The sequence below is a fragment of the Chanos chanos genome, chromosome 1, assembly GCF_902362185.1.
Source record: "Chanos chanos chromosome 1, fChaCha1.1, whole genome shotgun sequence".
Lineage (NCBI taxonomy): Eukaryota > Metazoa > Chordata > Actinopteri > Gonorynchiformes > Chanidae > Chanos > Chanos chanos.
The window spans coordinates 26,451,859-26,465,789 of record NC_044495.1 but is presented as its reverse complement, the minus strand read 5'-3'; the positions used below and the strand labels follow the sequence as shown (position 1 = coordinate 26,465,789).

The window sequence follows — 13,931 nt, the reverse complement described above, 5'->3', positions numbered from 1 at the left end:
GTGTTCAATTCCATTATAAATATACAACGTATCTACAGAAGAAGAAAAGAAAATCTGAAGTTCCCATTTTTCCCCTGATCTGGGATTCCATCTTTTGTTTTTCCATGAATACTGAGTACAGGCAGGGGCACAACTGACCAGTCTCTCTAAGGGATGACATTCTGAAAGATGCGGTAAATAGTAGTAGCAGACACTGTGTGTGGTGTGCTCCAGGCATTAGAGCAGGTGGGAGAAAACAAGTTTTCAAGGATTTCTCTTAGGAAAGGCCTATCTTCGCAAGAGAGTAACATTTTACATACAAAAATAACCCACAACACAGGTACTGACATGAAAGACCACAGTGAAAAGTTAGAAATATAATAAGACCATATCTGTGACCAAATTGAATAAAATGAAACAGTTAATTTCTGATGTTTCTGATACAAGTCACTGGGATTTACATTTTGTTTACTAAGTGTCAATAAACCACTAAACCAGCCTTTGATTAGCAAGGCTCCCCGCTATGTCATTGTCATGGACAATCATCAACACGTTAGGGGAGTATGCAGATGAGGGAAACAGAGCTCAAGTTACTAAGCTAATTAATATAAGGGCATGACTGAACAGTGACACATTAATGAGTCTATTCTACATTACAAACATAAAAAAGGTTGCAAACTACAAATAATTACCCTGGCCTTTCTGGTCTATCATATCATCAAAAAAGCATCAAATCATGTTAAAGGTCATCTGAAGATACATGTTTACCCTGTAGAGGGCAGCAAACACACAGAAGAAAAGTAAGGAAGCCATTTTCTCCTCTCACAGAATTACATGGTTCTTGGCCACTTCTCATGAGCGATACTCTTTTCAATTGACTTCCTATAATATTATCCCTCAGCACAAAAGTGCTGTCATGTTTGATTAATTCCAAAACTAAGGTTCCTCAGTTCATTCTAAATCATTCCCTGGACTGACAACAAATGTTAGCATTCAGTCCTGCAAAATGCTCAAGTTGAAAAATCAACCCACCCTTGAACATGCAGTGGACACATCACACATGCATCCGCAGAGGTCTACACTAATGCCAGGCCAGAAACAGAACTGTATTTATGTAATGCACTAATGTCTGATAAATGTGCACTAGCTACAATTGTTCTAAAAATAATGTTGAGATGCAAGGATAAGAAAACTAAGGAATAAGAAGCAATGTTTTATGTACGACTGGATATAATGCTATCACGAGATCGGAAAGTTATATTTTCACTTGCATCACTTTCATACAATTCACATTTCCAAAGAGAAACCCTTGTTGTTTGTTGAAAGAGAATTGTGGCAACAGGTGGAGGAGTGGGATGGGGCTTGGACACATTCAGCCGCTCAAGCCATACCTTCTTCACAGGAGAAGTGGGGGTCGTCACCTGGTTAGTGGGGCTAGTGGGAGAGGACACCGTGATACTGGTGGGCACCGTTGTGGGTACAGCACTATTGGAGTTGCTCGCAGGGGTGGACTTGCTCTTGTCTAAAGAACAAAGATAATAAAATGAAATCTTACTTAATAGTTCTTACTTACCGTAAAAATCAGAAGATTTTTGAAAGTGAAATCTGCACAATCCAATACGCTTTCCTGTTTTGTCTAAGAGTGATGTGCCTTTGTATGTGCTGTTGTTAATTAGAACACCAAACCTGCTTCATTTTCCGATTCTGAATCCTCCTCCTCCTCTTCCTCACTAGAGCAGCTGGACTCCTGGTCCTTTTTGCCCTCCCCTTCTTCATCCACCTTCTCTGGTTCCAAAGTCTCTATACGTGGAGCACTCTTTTCTTGCTCCAACAGCAGGGTCTCTTTACTACCACACACACACACACATATATATACACATATGAAAGCATGAAATAGCACTGTGTTCTGAATTGTATTATAAAACGAATGCATAATTTCAACAGTAAAGTAAATCAACTGCACAGTGACCTTTACTCAACACAGTGGGATAGGCAGCCTGACCTTTTCCAAAGATAAAGGCCATTTACCTTTTAAGTGATTTCAAAGACTGATTGTTGTCCCCGGTGGTTGTAGTTTCTATCAAAGGAGACTTCTTGATGTCCTTCTTCTCACTCATGAGCTGATATGGAAGAAATACATTGATTACATTATTAACAACTGCCATGGCCAAAGCAATACACTCCAGGCCACAGGTCAGTGAAAGTGAAATTCAAAGGCAGCGACTATAATAGTGAATAACTGTATGCATTTGAAACTCTGAGCAAGCCATGTAGCAGTCTATATCTTCATACATTTCCACCAAATAGAAGACTTACCAGATTCTGTTTCTTTTGCAATTCTTCTAAATAGCCTAGGACATCTTCATCAGCTACATCAAATGCTGTCTGACCCTGAGATGAGGTAGATATCCAGAAACTCAGTATTCAACTTTGTAGACACGCATTGTTCTGTCCAACTGAAGTAAACGGTAAAATAACCAAAAGACAGAGAAGGAGGAGAAAGAAAAAAAAAAAAAGTTTGATACACACCATTTTATTGACTATGTCCATGTCACACAGGTTTTCTACCAGTATCCTACAGGCCTCTTCTTTTCCCCAGTGTGCAGCAGCATGGAGTGGAGTCCAGCCGTCATAGTCTTTAATATTTACATCATAACCGGCCTGGATTAAAAGCCTGAAAAATAGTCAAATAATTAAAATGGCTTTATGAGATTAAGCAATCTGGGTTTCTTGGATTTGGAGCTGCAATCTAGACTCTGCTACCACACATCTGCTGCTGAAGGTGCACTACATTTTTACCCTTCACTAATATTGGTGAAAGACAGATGGTGAAAATAACAAATTAGTGGTTAACAAACACAACATGCTATGAAATAGGAATAAGGAATTCGGGGGCCTTTCCCGACATAGTTAGCAAATGAAGTACTCCATTGCAGTGCATCAAAACTATGGTCTAGATAGTCTAGCAGACCTATTGGCTGGCATCCCAACAACAGATGTGCAAAGTACCACAGTCTCTTTCCACATCAATGTACCATCAGTGACAGGGAGGAGCTGGAGATGAAACCATGACAAACAGGAAGGCTTCTTTAAAAAAAAAAAAAGCTAGCAGCTATTGGTTACCACCACCCCTGAGATCTCAATACTAATCTACTGACAACAACAAAATAGGACCTCAGCCCCCAGCTATGAAATAGTTAAGATGCAGCTTGTCATTACCGTCAAGATCTATGCAGACAATGAGGTGGTAACTAGAAAGAATTAAAAAAAAATAAATAAACGTCTGGTTCGAGGAAAGGCGAAACTTACTTCAACACCTCTGTGTATCCCTTGGCTGCAGCGACATGCAGAGCAGTGCCTCCAGACTTGGCGTGGCGGACGTCATTGATCTGGCCACTGTTGAGCCACTGTCGTGCATCCCTCAACATGATCCGTTCCTCCTCCTTCCTGGCCGCCTCAATGTCCACTCCTGAGGAGAGACGCCAGAGAAGGAGGGGAGCGGACAGTTAGCCAGATCCTCGGGATTAACATTTGCTTTTTTACGACTCCACAGAGAAGCACACCGGATAAGGCCAGGAAACTGGACATGCTGCCTTTGAATTATACCTGAGGGATCAACAATCTGCTCACAAAGAACAAAAGGGGTGTGGACCCTGAACAGAAGGATCTACCTCAGTCCCTTTAATGTCAACGCCAGAAAATGACACAGCACACACGTACGTTTTATTTGAAATTGTTAAAACTACTGAATAGATTAAAGAGAGTTGATCACATAAGAACATTCTCAGAACAGAAACACTGCAGAGACAGGGCAAAGGTAGGTGTACTTTCCATTTGTTAAAAAGATGAGGCCCGCAACCTCTGGAGTCCCGTTTTCCACATATACTAAGAAGCTTACAGTTTAAAACAGCTTTCAATAGAGACATTAAGCTGGCTTAAGAGTTGCATGGAATAATCAGAAGGTTAAGTAAACACTCCCTTTAAGGTGCTACAAAAGGGAGAAAACAGGCCAGACTTAGAATGCACTTTTAGGTCCTTTTTTTGGGATTTAACATAAAGCTGAAAGTATACTGACATAGCTAGGCACTCTTCTATTAAGATCAATACAGTCTTCATCTCATACTCCAGTAAGGATCCAAGAGAAACACAATTAAGGACAAATCTTGGCACGCAGTGAAACACTTAACAGTAAACTCTAGGGCCACCAAGAGCCTGTCCTCATTTTAAACCTGATATTCTAAATAACATTCAAGATAAAATATTCTTGACTTTTTCACCATTTCTTTGAGATTTCTAAAGGATAACAAATAGGAACTGCCCTGGCCTGTAGGCTTGCCAATTGGGTCACTGTGCCTGCGGTTTATGGCCTGATACTTGTTCAGACGTGTATCATCCTGTCGGCAATTAGCCAAGTCAGGAGACAGCCATCAGGAGACAGCCAGCTTAAATGTAGCACACCTCTTGAGTGAGTGGTTGAAGAAAGGACAGAGTTTGCACTGAACTAAAGATACTTGACCAAATGAATCTACAGCACAAACTCTAACCGCAATGAAAACGAAGTACTTTCAACAGGGATTACGTGAGTGAAATGTACTTCTCTAACCCTGCCAATAAATACTGTTTTCCGTAAATACTGTTTATTTCTCTTGAGCTGCAGGTGTCAAGACTCAATGTCCATTTACATACAAAGATTACTCACCTCCCAGAAACACGAGATGTGTAACTTTCATCAATGTCTATAAAAAGTGCTGTCCAATGCAAACCTAACTGCTGATAACCTGATACAACTAATTAAAAGCTGAAACAAGGTGCCAGTGCTAGGCGACAGCACACAGATTCAGGACATGACATGCTAAAGGAATGAACTGAGCAACATGTATAGAAAGGACACTCTGAAACATATGACTGACCATTAGAGAACACTAGCAGCACTACAGAATGACCGATGGAAGCTAAAGATTTTGATCAAAGCTTGGCTGGATGAAGAGGGAGGTTAACATTATCAAAAGAGTTGGAGAGTTGGTCCTCAGCCAGGGGGAGTACAGAGGACACTGGGACACAGATCTGACAGCTGAAGGCAGCTCTGTTCAAAAAAAAAAAAAACCTCCCTGCACTTGTGTTCAGACTGTCCTATAACCGTGGGAAGAAATGAGAACAGACGAGAACACTGTGGACTCCTCTCTCTCCCTTGAGCATAGTAAAGATGAGTATATGTGGAAGCACCTTTATCTTTCTTTTATTTTAAAATCTGACCCACAGACTTCCCATACTCCAAAAGAGTGCTCCGTCGTTGGAACAAATGAATTAATAAATGAACAGTTTCCAACCTACTACATTACCATGAGCAGCCTGACCCAGCGGCAGGAGCGGCTTTCTGCACCAGCACACTACTGACTATGATAAAGCTGACTGGTACAATTAAGAGGCATCAGTGAGTCAGGATCAAGTGACTCTGTCTGAAGTTTGAGGCAGACAACCCAGCCATGGTGTACTTCAGAACTGTTCGTCTGATGGTATTACACTAGCTTATAATGTGTTCTCATGATGAGCACCAATTAACCACGTTTTTAATTTGGCTGTGCGGACCAGTGTGCTCACTGTATTGTTGGAACTGCGGACAATGTTACAAAAGGTTAGAGATTCACTGACAGACAGCTGATGAACCACAGGGATTCACGCTGGCAAACATGTCGCAATGTCTTTCATTCGTTTCCATTCCAGTGCAACTGAGTGGAATATAAGATATATCTTCTCATAGGTTTTATGCTGAACACTAAAGACAAACATCGTGGCCATAACTCAGGCAAAAAATAAATATATAGGAAAACAGAACTGTCATGGCTGAAAACAGAAGCTCTATGAAAAACAAGGAGCTAACTGGCCTGATCAAGAGCATGGCTGATGTCAATGAAAGAACAGGAGGAAACTGAAAATTTAACAGCAAAAGTTTGTAAATGTATTTCTAACAGAGAGCATTCATTTTGCCATCTATTTCACAGAGGTGCCATACCTTCACCTGTCATATCTCCATTACACAATGTCCATAAAAGGCACAGCTTTAAGATTACGATCTCACGACTTGTGTGGAAAATTCCAATAATACGATAATGCTCTCATAACAACAGAAAAAAAGATGGCTGATTTTAATAAAGGGCTGTTCGTACAAAAGTAAACTCTGGTAATGGAAAAATAATGTTCTGGACTCTACTGCTTAAGACAGCTCTGGTTTTCTGTGTGAACTGGACAACAGATTACCCTGTCGGGCTTCTCTGTGGATAGGCAGGGAGGCCAACTAAGTCATCTGACCCGCGACGAGCTGAGCCGCCGTTTTAGAGTTTGAAGCTTGACCTGGCTATAAAGGAACTGTGGTCTCTCCTTAACGAGTTTAACCCCATGACTGGGGTCTCACTGTGAGGAGAACATAAAGCAAGAGTAAAGGAGAGAAAAAGAAGAGAAATCACATTACAGAGGTAGACGGCATTATACAACACTGTTATATAACAGCGTCCCTGAGCAGAAAACAAAATGGAGCTGTATCTGTGATAAGATCAGGAGGAAGGTATATTCTCAGACTCGTGCTGTTTAGTGTTGATTCTGACAGTTGAAGCAGAACTGTCAGACTTCTGATCAGATAGGAGAGGATGATCCATTTCAGCTGTTCAGACCTTTTACCAGCCTTCAGGCTTCTTCAGCAGCCCAGAGTCCATCACACAGGCATTCTACATATGCAGCAGTATATACTGCATCGCTGCCAGGGTTTGTGTCTGTCAGCAAGGGATCCTAGGCCGCTGTGAGCGGCATGCTGACGCTTTTGCTTCAAAGCCGCACGTGTCCATCATACCCTGTCAATAAAGGCTGACAGCTGCCGCTGGCCGCGACGCACCACATTCTCACAGCTATGGCTTAAGCCACAGCCGTTATATAATGCGATTTTAAGAAGTGAAACATGCTAAAACACAGCAGCCATGAGCAATTATCACTGAACTGACAATACACATCAATCCCTTAGGACTTGAGTAGTGTTCAGGGATAGTCTGGCTGCCGTAGACAAAACAAACCCTGCCGTAGGTCTCTGTGCTACTGCCCAGGCCTCCTGACTACATACCAAGACCCTGCTCAGGTTTCTGCGACCAGTGTGGCCCTAGTACAGGACTACATCACGAAGGAGAACACAGAATACTTCACAAATGACATACCAAACATCCACAGTGCTTAGAGTATCTGTTAGAGTACTATAACAAAATTTATAACACTACATGTTTCTACACAAAGCCATCCGCATTAACAAAATTATATTTCAAAGAGCAAGAAAAGTGATCTTTTTTTTATTGATATCTGCCGACAAAAGCCTCTAAACCATGTCTACAAGACCTTTGTAATTTCACCTTTTTCTGTTCACACCACGACAGCTCACTCTGAATGTCCGAATAACTATCAAGCCCTTGATTAACAGAATCAGGTGTGATGCAGGTGGACACAACTGGCTGTGTTGACACTGCTTGTGGAGGACGTTTTAAGTAGGCAGAGGAAAAAAAACAAACAAAAACAAACAAACAAACAAAAAAAAAAACAGGGTCTCTATTCCCAGCCAAGAAGTTTTATTATGTAGCACTGATACATCCTCACGAAAAGAGAGCCATCCACCGCCTGCGGCAGTTAGCACATGTCAGAGCACAGCCTTTTGCCAGCAGCGCAGTTCCATTTTATCATCTCAAGAATGGCCAGTCCAAAAATAGAAAACTCCTTCCATCCAGCGTAGTATCACCACAAAGTGGATCACATTTCTCCATTATGTAACGCTGTCCAAGGCAGCAAGCCACGCCATGTTATTGATTTGACTTTATAAATCTTTTATGACTCTGTGCACGCATGACATACCTGGACATACTGAACACAGTGGGTGTAATAGGGACTATTAGCGTCGACAAGTGATAGTAGTTGAACTTGGGTTGTGTGTTGTGGCATTACTGTGCTGTGCTGGTAATGTTGAACCCTAGCAAGTGCATGCACTGGAGACCTGCCAAAACCTGCCGTCTGATATGACTGGGGAGCACTGAGCTGCATTTAGCATGATCCACTGCACATAACTGTCCCTCCCTTGGTTAAATGGTACTTCATTTTAAGAAGCCTCAACTTACCCATCAGGCAGGAGATGAGTCAGTTTCTCAGAACAATGAAACCTGAATCCGATACGATGACTACATTAAATAAGGTTGTGTTCATTACCAGTTTGATTTGGGTACATGGTTATGACAACTGTAAAGAATGATTCAGTGCCAGTGAAACACAAAGGAATTAAAAATAGCGCTGTGAATTAAGGCGGTACCTTGTCGGTTGATCTCGTTTTGCAGGAGCTCCTCCATGGCTTCTTCTTCTGCTATGTCCAATGGTGTCTCTCCTTCGCAGTTTACAACCCCGACGTTTGCACCTTGACTGATCAGGTACCTTCAGAGACATGGATATGCAGTCACACAGTGAAGACAGTGCATTTGATCCCAACTAATATTATATTTTGATTACAGCAACAAACTTTGCTCTCAAAATTTAGGAGACACCTATTTATGCATTTCAGTCGGGGCTCATGAAGCCTGTATGACTACTTAAGTAAAGAGAGCTGCCAGACTGGTATTTTTTTCAGAGCAAGACAGTCCAAAGCCCTCTGGTATTTGTAGCACTGCAAATGTTTTAACTGAACCGGTCACTCAAATAACTCAAAAAAAGGGTTTTCGTCAAGAATGAAGACAACGAGCTTTTCCCTTCAGTAACTGGTTAATAGTTCACGTTAACTGCATTGAGCCTATCGAAAGCCAAAGTTACTGAATGGCCCATGTAATGCTTGACCGTGAAGGGACCAGGCTAGGGATATCCCTTCAGTGACCTCATTTCATATTCAGGAGAGAGACTTAAAGCCACTGGAGGCAAGACTAAGCATGTCTTCCCTCTAGGCAGTCTACAGCTGTACACGTATGCCTTAAGTGCTATATTAGTACTACACTCCTCTTCTTCCAGTCATTCCACAGCAATTTCCATCACAAGCTCCCAAGTTCATACAATCTTTGCCAGCAAAGATTCAAGCAGACTTTTCAACAGAGTACACGTCTTGACTTCTGCTGCAAACAATTAAGCATAGTGGAAATGCAGCCCCTTTTCATTAGGATGACAAACCACTTCAGACCAGACGTTCCCCTAAATCCAGGCATGTGTCCGCAAAATGGTGCTTCAAAAACCACAGTCAACCACCAGAAATCTCTAATAGCTTTTCATTGTACTAGACTACAATTCTCTATGGTGCTCATTTTGGGACAGCTTTACATGTTCAGTGGATTTGTGGTTGGAGCCCACCCCCCTTATATTGTAAGGCATTGGTTTAGATACTGAATCCTTTAAAGAACGTCATGTCACTTTTTTTTCTAATTATTAGGCTACAATACTGACTGCACTGTTACACTGCACCATGAAGCAACAGTCAGCAGTGTAGTGGGGTACCACTGTCATTTGCCAAACACTACGGCAATACACGGGCTACATCACACTTCAACACTGATCTAGTTTTTGTACGTTCATTTTACCAGAGCATCCATGTGATACGGTAAAATCCACATACACAGAAAAATACACTGCAGTCTAAATGAGTAACTTTTTCTATCACACAGACAGAAAAAAATTGGCCCAAAGGCTCTCTAACTGAATTTTACAGTGTTGTCATCCTCTCATAATTCTTTTCCCTTCAGTTCCACAAACACAAGGCACTGAAGTGAAAAAGGGCATCGCAACCTCAAAACTTCAGCAGTTTCACTACTTGTCCCATTGAAACACATTATTCACATACAAAAAACAGCGACTGAATTAAAGTGAATGAAGAAACAGGTATCTAAAGCTCATACGCACCACATTCATAAAGGCAACCTGAAATATTCTACTGAAAACACATGTTCAGGGATTAGGTAATAACAGTCACGGGTTGCAACATGTTAAAATCATTTTTTTTTATTGATATAGAAGTTAACAAGAAAGGAAATAGGTTCAGGAAATACCAACAAATCAATTAGGACAATAACACAATCTTGTTAAGGTTTGCAAAACTGATTCCTAACACGGCTTTGGCATTCATGAGAACATCTATTCTCTCAAGATGAGCAAGGAGCACAGCCAAGCGCATACAACACAGTTACTAACAGTGACAGAATACACCCATCATACAAGGAGTATAGAGACAAAGATACATTCTCAAAATATACAGGTTCTTTATATTAAAAGGGAAAAAACATCCATTGAGTGTACAGCGCCCCAAGCAAGCCCATGGCTGAAGTTTATGTTGACTGTTCCTGAATCATCTTACCATGAGGTCATGCAGTACACTGAATCAGTATGTTTTCCAATGAGTGCACTACAAGCACATGGTTTGTGAACACAATTGGGGAGTTTGTTAATCTTTATCCATATAGTGGCATTTCTCAGTATTTGTGAAACATCATTCAAATAGGAAAGAATGAGTACTCCCCATTCCTTTCTACTGGGGAAGAACAAAAACAGTTCCATAACGTGGAACTATTTTGGCATTAAAGACAACGTCACTTTAAAGCAAATCATACTGTAGGTATTCAGCAATTTTTTTAAACTTTTTTTGCATTCTGTTTACATTTAGGCTCACGGTCACTGCTGTTGACCTGCTCAATGTTGACCTGCTCCTGTGTTCTAGTATTACTAGATTAACTAATGAATGAATGCAGGACCAGGGCACTACTGAACCCATATGTTGACTTAAGTGTAATAGTACAATAACATAACCTTTGTATTGTATTACATTTCTTGGCTGTATATCGAGACAGCAAAATATAATGTTAAAGAATCTCTTAAATGCAGTACAATATCTGACAAAATAATTATTGTTTTCTTAATAATGCAGCCATACAGATGGGGTCCTTGAGCCAGGCCAGAAGTTCACAGAAAGGCTGCCCCAATCTGGACATGGGCCACGTCTACTCTTATGACTCTGGGCAGTCTATAGCAAAAAGCTTTTCACTACACAAACCTTTCAGGCTTTCAGAGATGCCGAGGGTAAATTTTATCACATTCTTTGGGTGAACATTTAGTCCTACTTTGTCCTGTGATGAACTGGGAGTAAATACTTACTCTGCTATGTCCATGTAGCCACAGGAGGCAGCAGCATGGAGAGGGATCCAGCCCTCATTGTCAGGCTGGTTGATACTTGCCCCATGCTCCACAAGGAAGGTAACCATGTCCACGTTATCATCTATGCAAGCCTGGAGAGAAAGAGAGCAAAGGACATGCAATGAGTGGATTCAGTCATTCAGCCTTTCCACCTGCAGACCAGTGTGATCTGTACCACAGAGTCTTGACAGCATGCAGAACACAGTGCTGAAGACACTGTGAGCCAGTTCTGTGACTGCTGCATGTCCTGTAACTGTAACACTCAACGTCTCCAGAATGCTGGCAGGGATACTGTTTCCAAAGCACCTGGGACATCGCTTGGCTGTCTGGAATACCACAGATCCAACAGTTGTTTTACTGGGAAAGGGTTTTTACAGGAGCTCATTAGCAAGGGGTGCAATTAAGCTGGTTTCTACACCCCCCCCACCTCCACTCTCCCACCCCCACGAAATGGGCTCTTGAAGAAACACACATCTACAGTATTCATGGAAATACAGACTCTACCATTCTACTCACTTGGGGTGGAAAGCCAAAACTAACCACACTCTTCCACAAATCCTGCATAATGGGTGTTTTTCCAAAACAGCAATCCTACATAAAAGACCGATCCTAAGCACTAAGTAAACATTACATCATTAGGTTAAAAAGAGATTTTGTAAGGTTTTGTAAAAGTAATGACTCAAAGCATGTCTCCACTTGATAAGCTAAAGGGTTTAAGTGTGAAAAACAAAATAACTTCATGCAAATGAAAATGAAAACAACAATGCATAATATCACAAGCTCAGGATAGAAACTAAAGGATGAAGACGTGTGTTTGGCTCGACTGTGCAAAATGCCAGTAATACTGGCCTATAATTCAAGACTATGATAATAATGACTACACTTGAGGATCAGAGAGAGAGAGAGAGAGAGAGATGGACAGAGTGCTGGCGGGCATGAGGACTAGGAGGAGGACAGAGAGAGCTGAGGACAGAAAGAGGAAGGAAAATAGTGGACACTGTGCCGTCAGAGAAAGCGAAGCCTCCCACAGATGGAACTCTGTGAGCAAGGTCACATTCCTCAGCCCAGCCTGTAGGGTGAGGGGTTTCAGGGGGAGAGTGGGGTGGTGTGATGTGCTCCTGGGACCTCTGCGGTGAACCATGTGGCAGCCTGGGGCACAGTGTTTTGCTCCCTTCAAAGCATATGCCACCGTACTTTCACCGAGAGGTTCGGGAATAAACAACAACAACAACAACAACAACAACAACAACAACAACAACAACAGGGCTTCAGGAAAAAAAAAAGTATCAGGCAATGGGTCAAAGACTAACAACGGAGAGTGAAATAGCTCTTTACTTTTGACTTACTGCAGCGGTGCTAAGAAGATAATCAATCATTACAGGAAGTAAGTATTTGCATGGCTGTCAAACTGTCAACCAGTACAAAGCCTGTAACTGCTACTACTACAGAATATACTTTATCCAGCATGAGTGTTGACTGGGGAAGTCACTTTTCATAAGTTAGGCGTTGCGCTAAATGTTACATCACTTCAATTTCTAAGTACATCTTCACCATGAAAAACAAGGGTTTATCAAATTCATCTAAGATGAACAGCAGAAAGTATGACAGCATAAAAATGTAGCTCATACTTTGAGTTTTGAGAATCCATTAAAAGACCTCTGGGGACCGAGACACTTGGACTTAATGCTGAAGATTTTGCTTCATGTTCCCACAGCCTAGCATTTCAATGAAACTCAGACCCCCTTTTACTTCCCTCATGCGCTCCTGTCTACACACTCTCAGTGTGTTGCTATGACAACGCCAATGACAGAAAGGAAACGCACACTGGAACACACACATACACACACACACACACACACACACATGCACACACGCACACACCACGTTCAGGGCACACGACTATCTGGCTGAAATCCTTGCCCAAATTTGGGCTGTTTACAGTGCCGTACGAGAGGGCCAGTGAGGGCCTGCTCTTATCTGAGGCCCCTGTGGAGCAGAGGGGGAGGGGAATACAAAGTCATCCAGGCAGCTTTCTGACAGAACTTCACCAGGTGTACAGGTCTACCTTGTACAGGTCTAGCTTAGCAAGTCTTCCAATACAAAGGACTGTGTATCACTAAGCACACACAATACAGTTGCTAACATCAAGCAGTGTTTGCTAGGTTACTAACCCTGCCTGGATAGATTACAATCAAACAGTTGGGACATCATTGTCAAGGTAGAGGACATGAGAAAGTGCATCTAAATACAGGCCTCTTTAGGAAAGCAGCCAGCCTCATGACACGGACTCTTTGTTTATCCAAATTCATTCTTCAACATTATGTAACCAATGAGGTGACTGATCTCTTGAACACTGGGCCAGAACACATGGGCTCTTTATTATACCTGTACAGCAAAGCCCCCACCCCGCTTTATCCAGCTACAAAAAAAAAAAAAAAGACCGGGTTGGTGGCCTTCCTTCACTTCTCATTCCTCCTTCTCTCTGTCTCAAGCTGCAACCAACCAAGCCCCTTAAGGCAAACAAGCGCTCCTTCAGCTCGAAACACTGCGTCATCGGCCACTTAGCTCCGCCCACTGGCTCCAAAAGCCCAACAATGGTAATCCGTTAATGGCTGTAATTGTTCAAAGCTGTCAGGTGTGAGAGGTATTACACACATCCAGAGACCTGCAAGCATAACTATACTTTGGGCAGACAGAGGAAAAAGGATAAGAGAAAAAAAAAGAAAAGAGCTTTATAAATAGCTCAAGGGTGGAGCTAAAGGCAACGCTATCAACTGTTC

The 13,931-nt window shown here is 41.9% G+C and overlaps 1 protein-coding gene across 7 annotated transcripts in view; it reads right to left on the bottom strand.

The window, feature by feature from the left end:
- Positions 1–13,931, bottom strand: part of ppp1r12a (protein phosphatase 1, regulatory subunit 12A) — a 47,393-nt gene that overhangs the window by 15,995 nt on the left and 17,467 nt on the right. For 6 of the 7 annotated variants that reach the window (XM_030774178.1, XM_030774196.1, XM_030774202.1 and 3 more), the window contains exons 2-9: positions 11,113–11,243; positions 8,306–8,424; positions 3,289–3,448; positions 2,509–2,653; positions 2,296–2,370; positions 2,008–2,099; positions 1,666–1,826; positions 1,371–1,501 (exon numbers count right to left, since the gene is read on the bottom strand). In XM_030774178.1, the coding sequence (XP_030630038.1) occupies positions 1,371–1,501; positions 1,666–1,826; positions 2,008–2,099; positions 2,296–2,370; positions 2,509–2,653; positions 3,289–3,448; positions 8,306–8,424; positions 11,113–11,243 (1,014 nt within the window). The remainder of the gene's footprint in view (positions 1–1,370; positions 1,502–1,665; positions 1,827–2,007; positions 2,100–2,295; positions 2,371–2,508; positions 2,654–3,288; positions 3,449–8,305; positions 8,425–11,112; positions 11,244–13,931) is intronic. The other variant, XM_030774187.1, reaches the window with a different exon arrangement.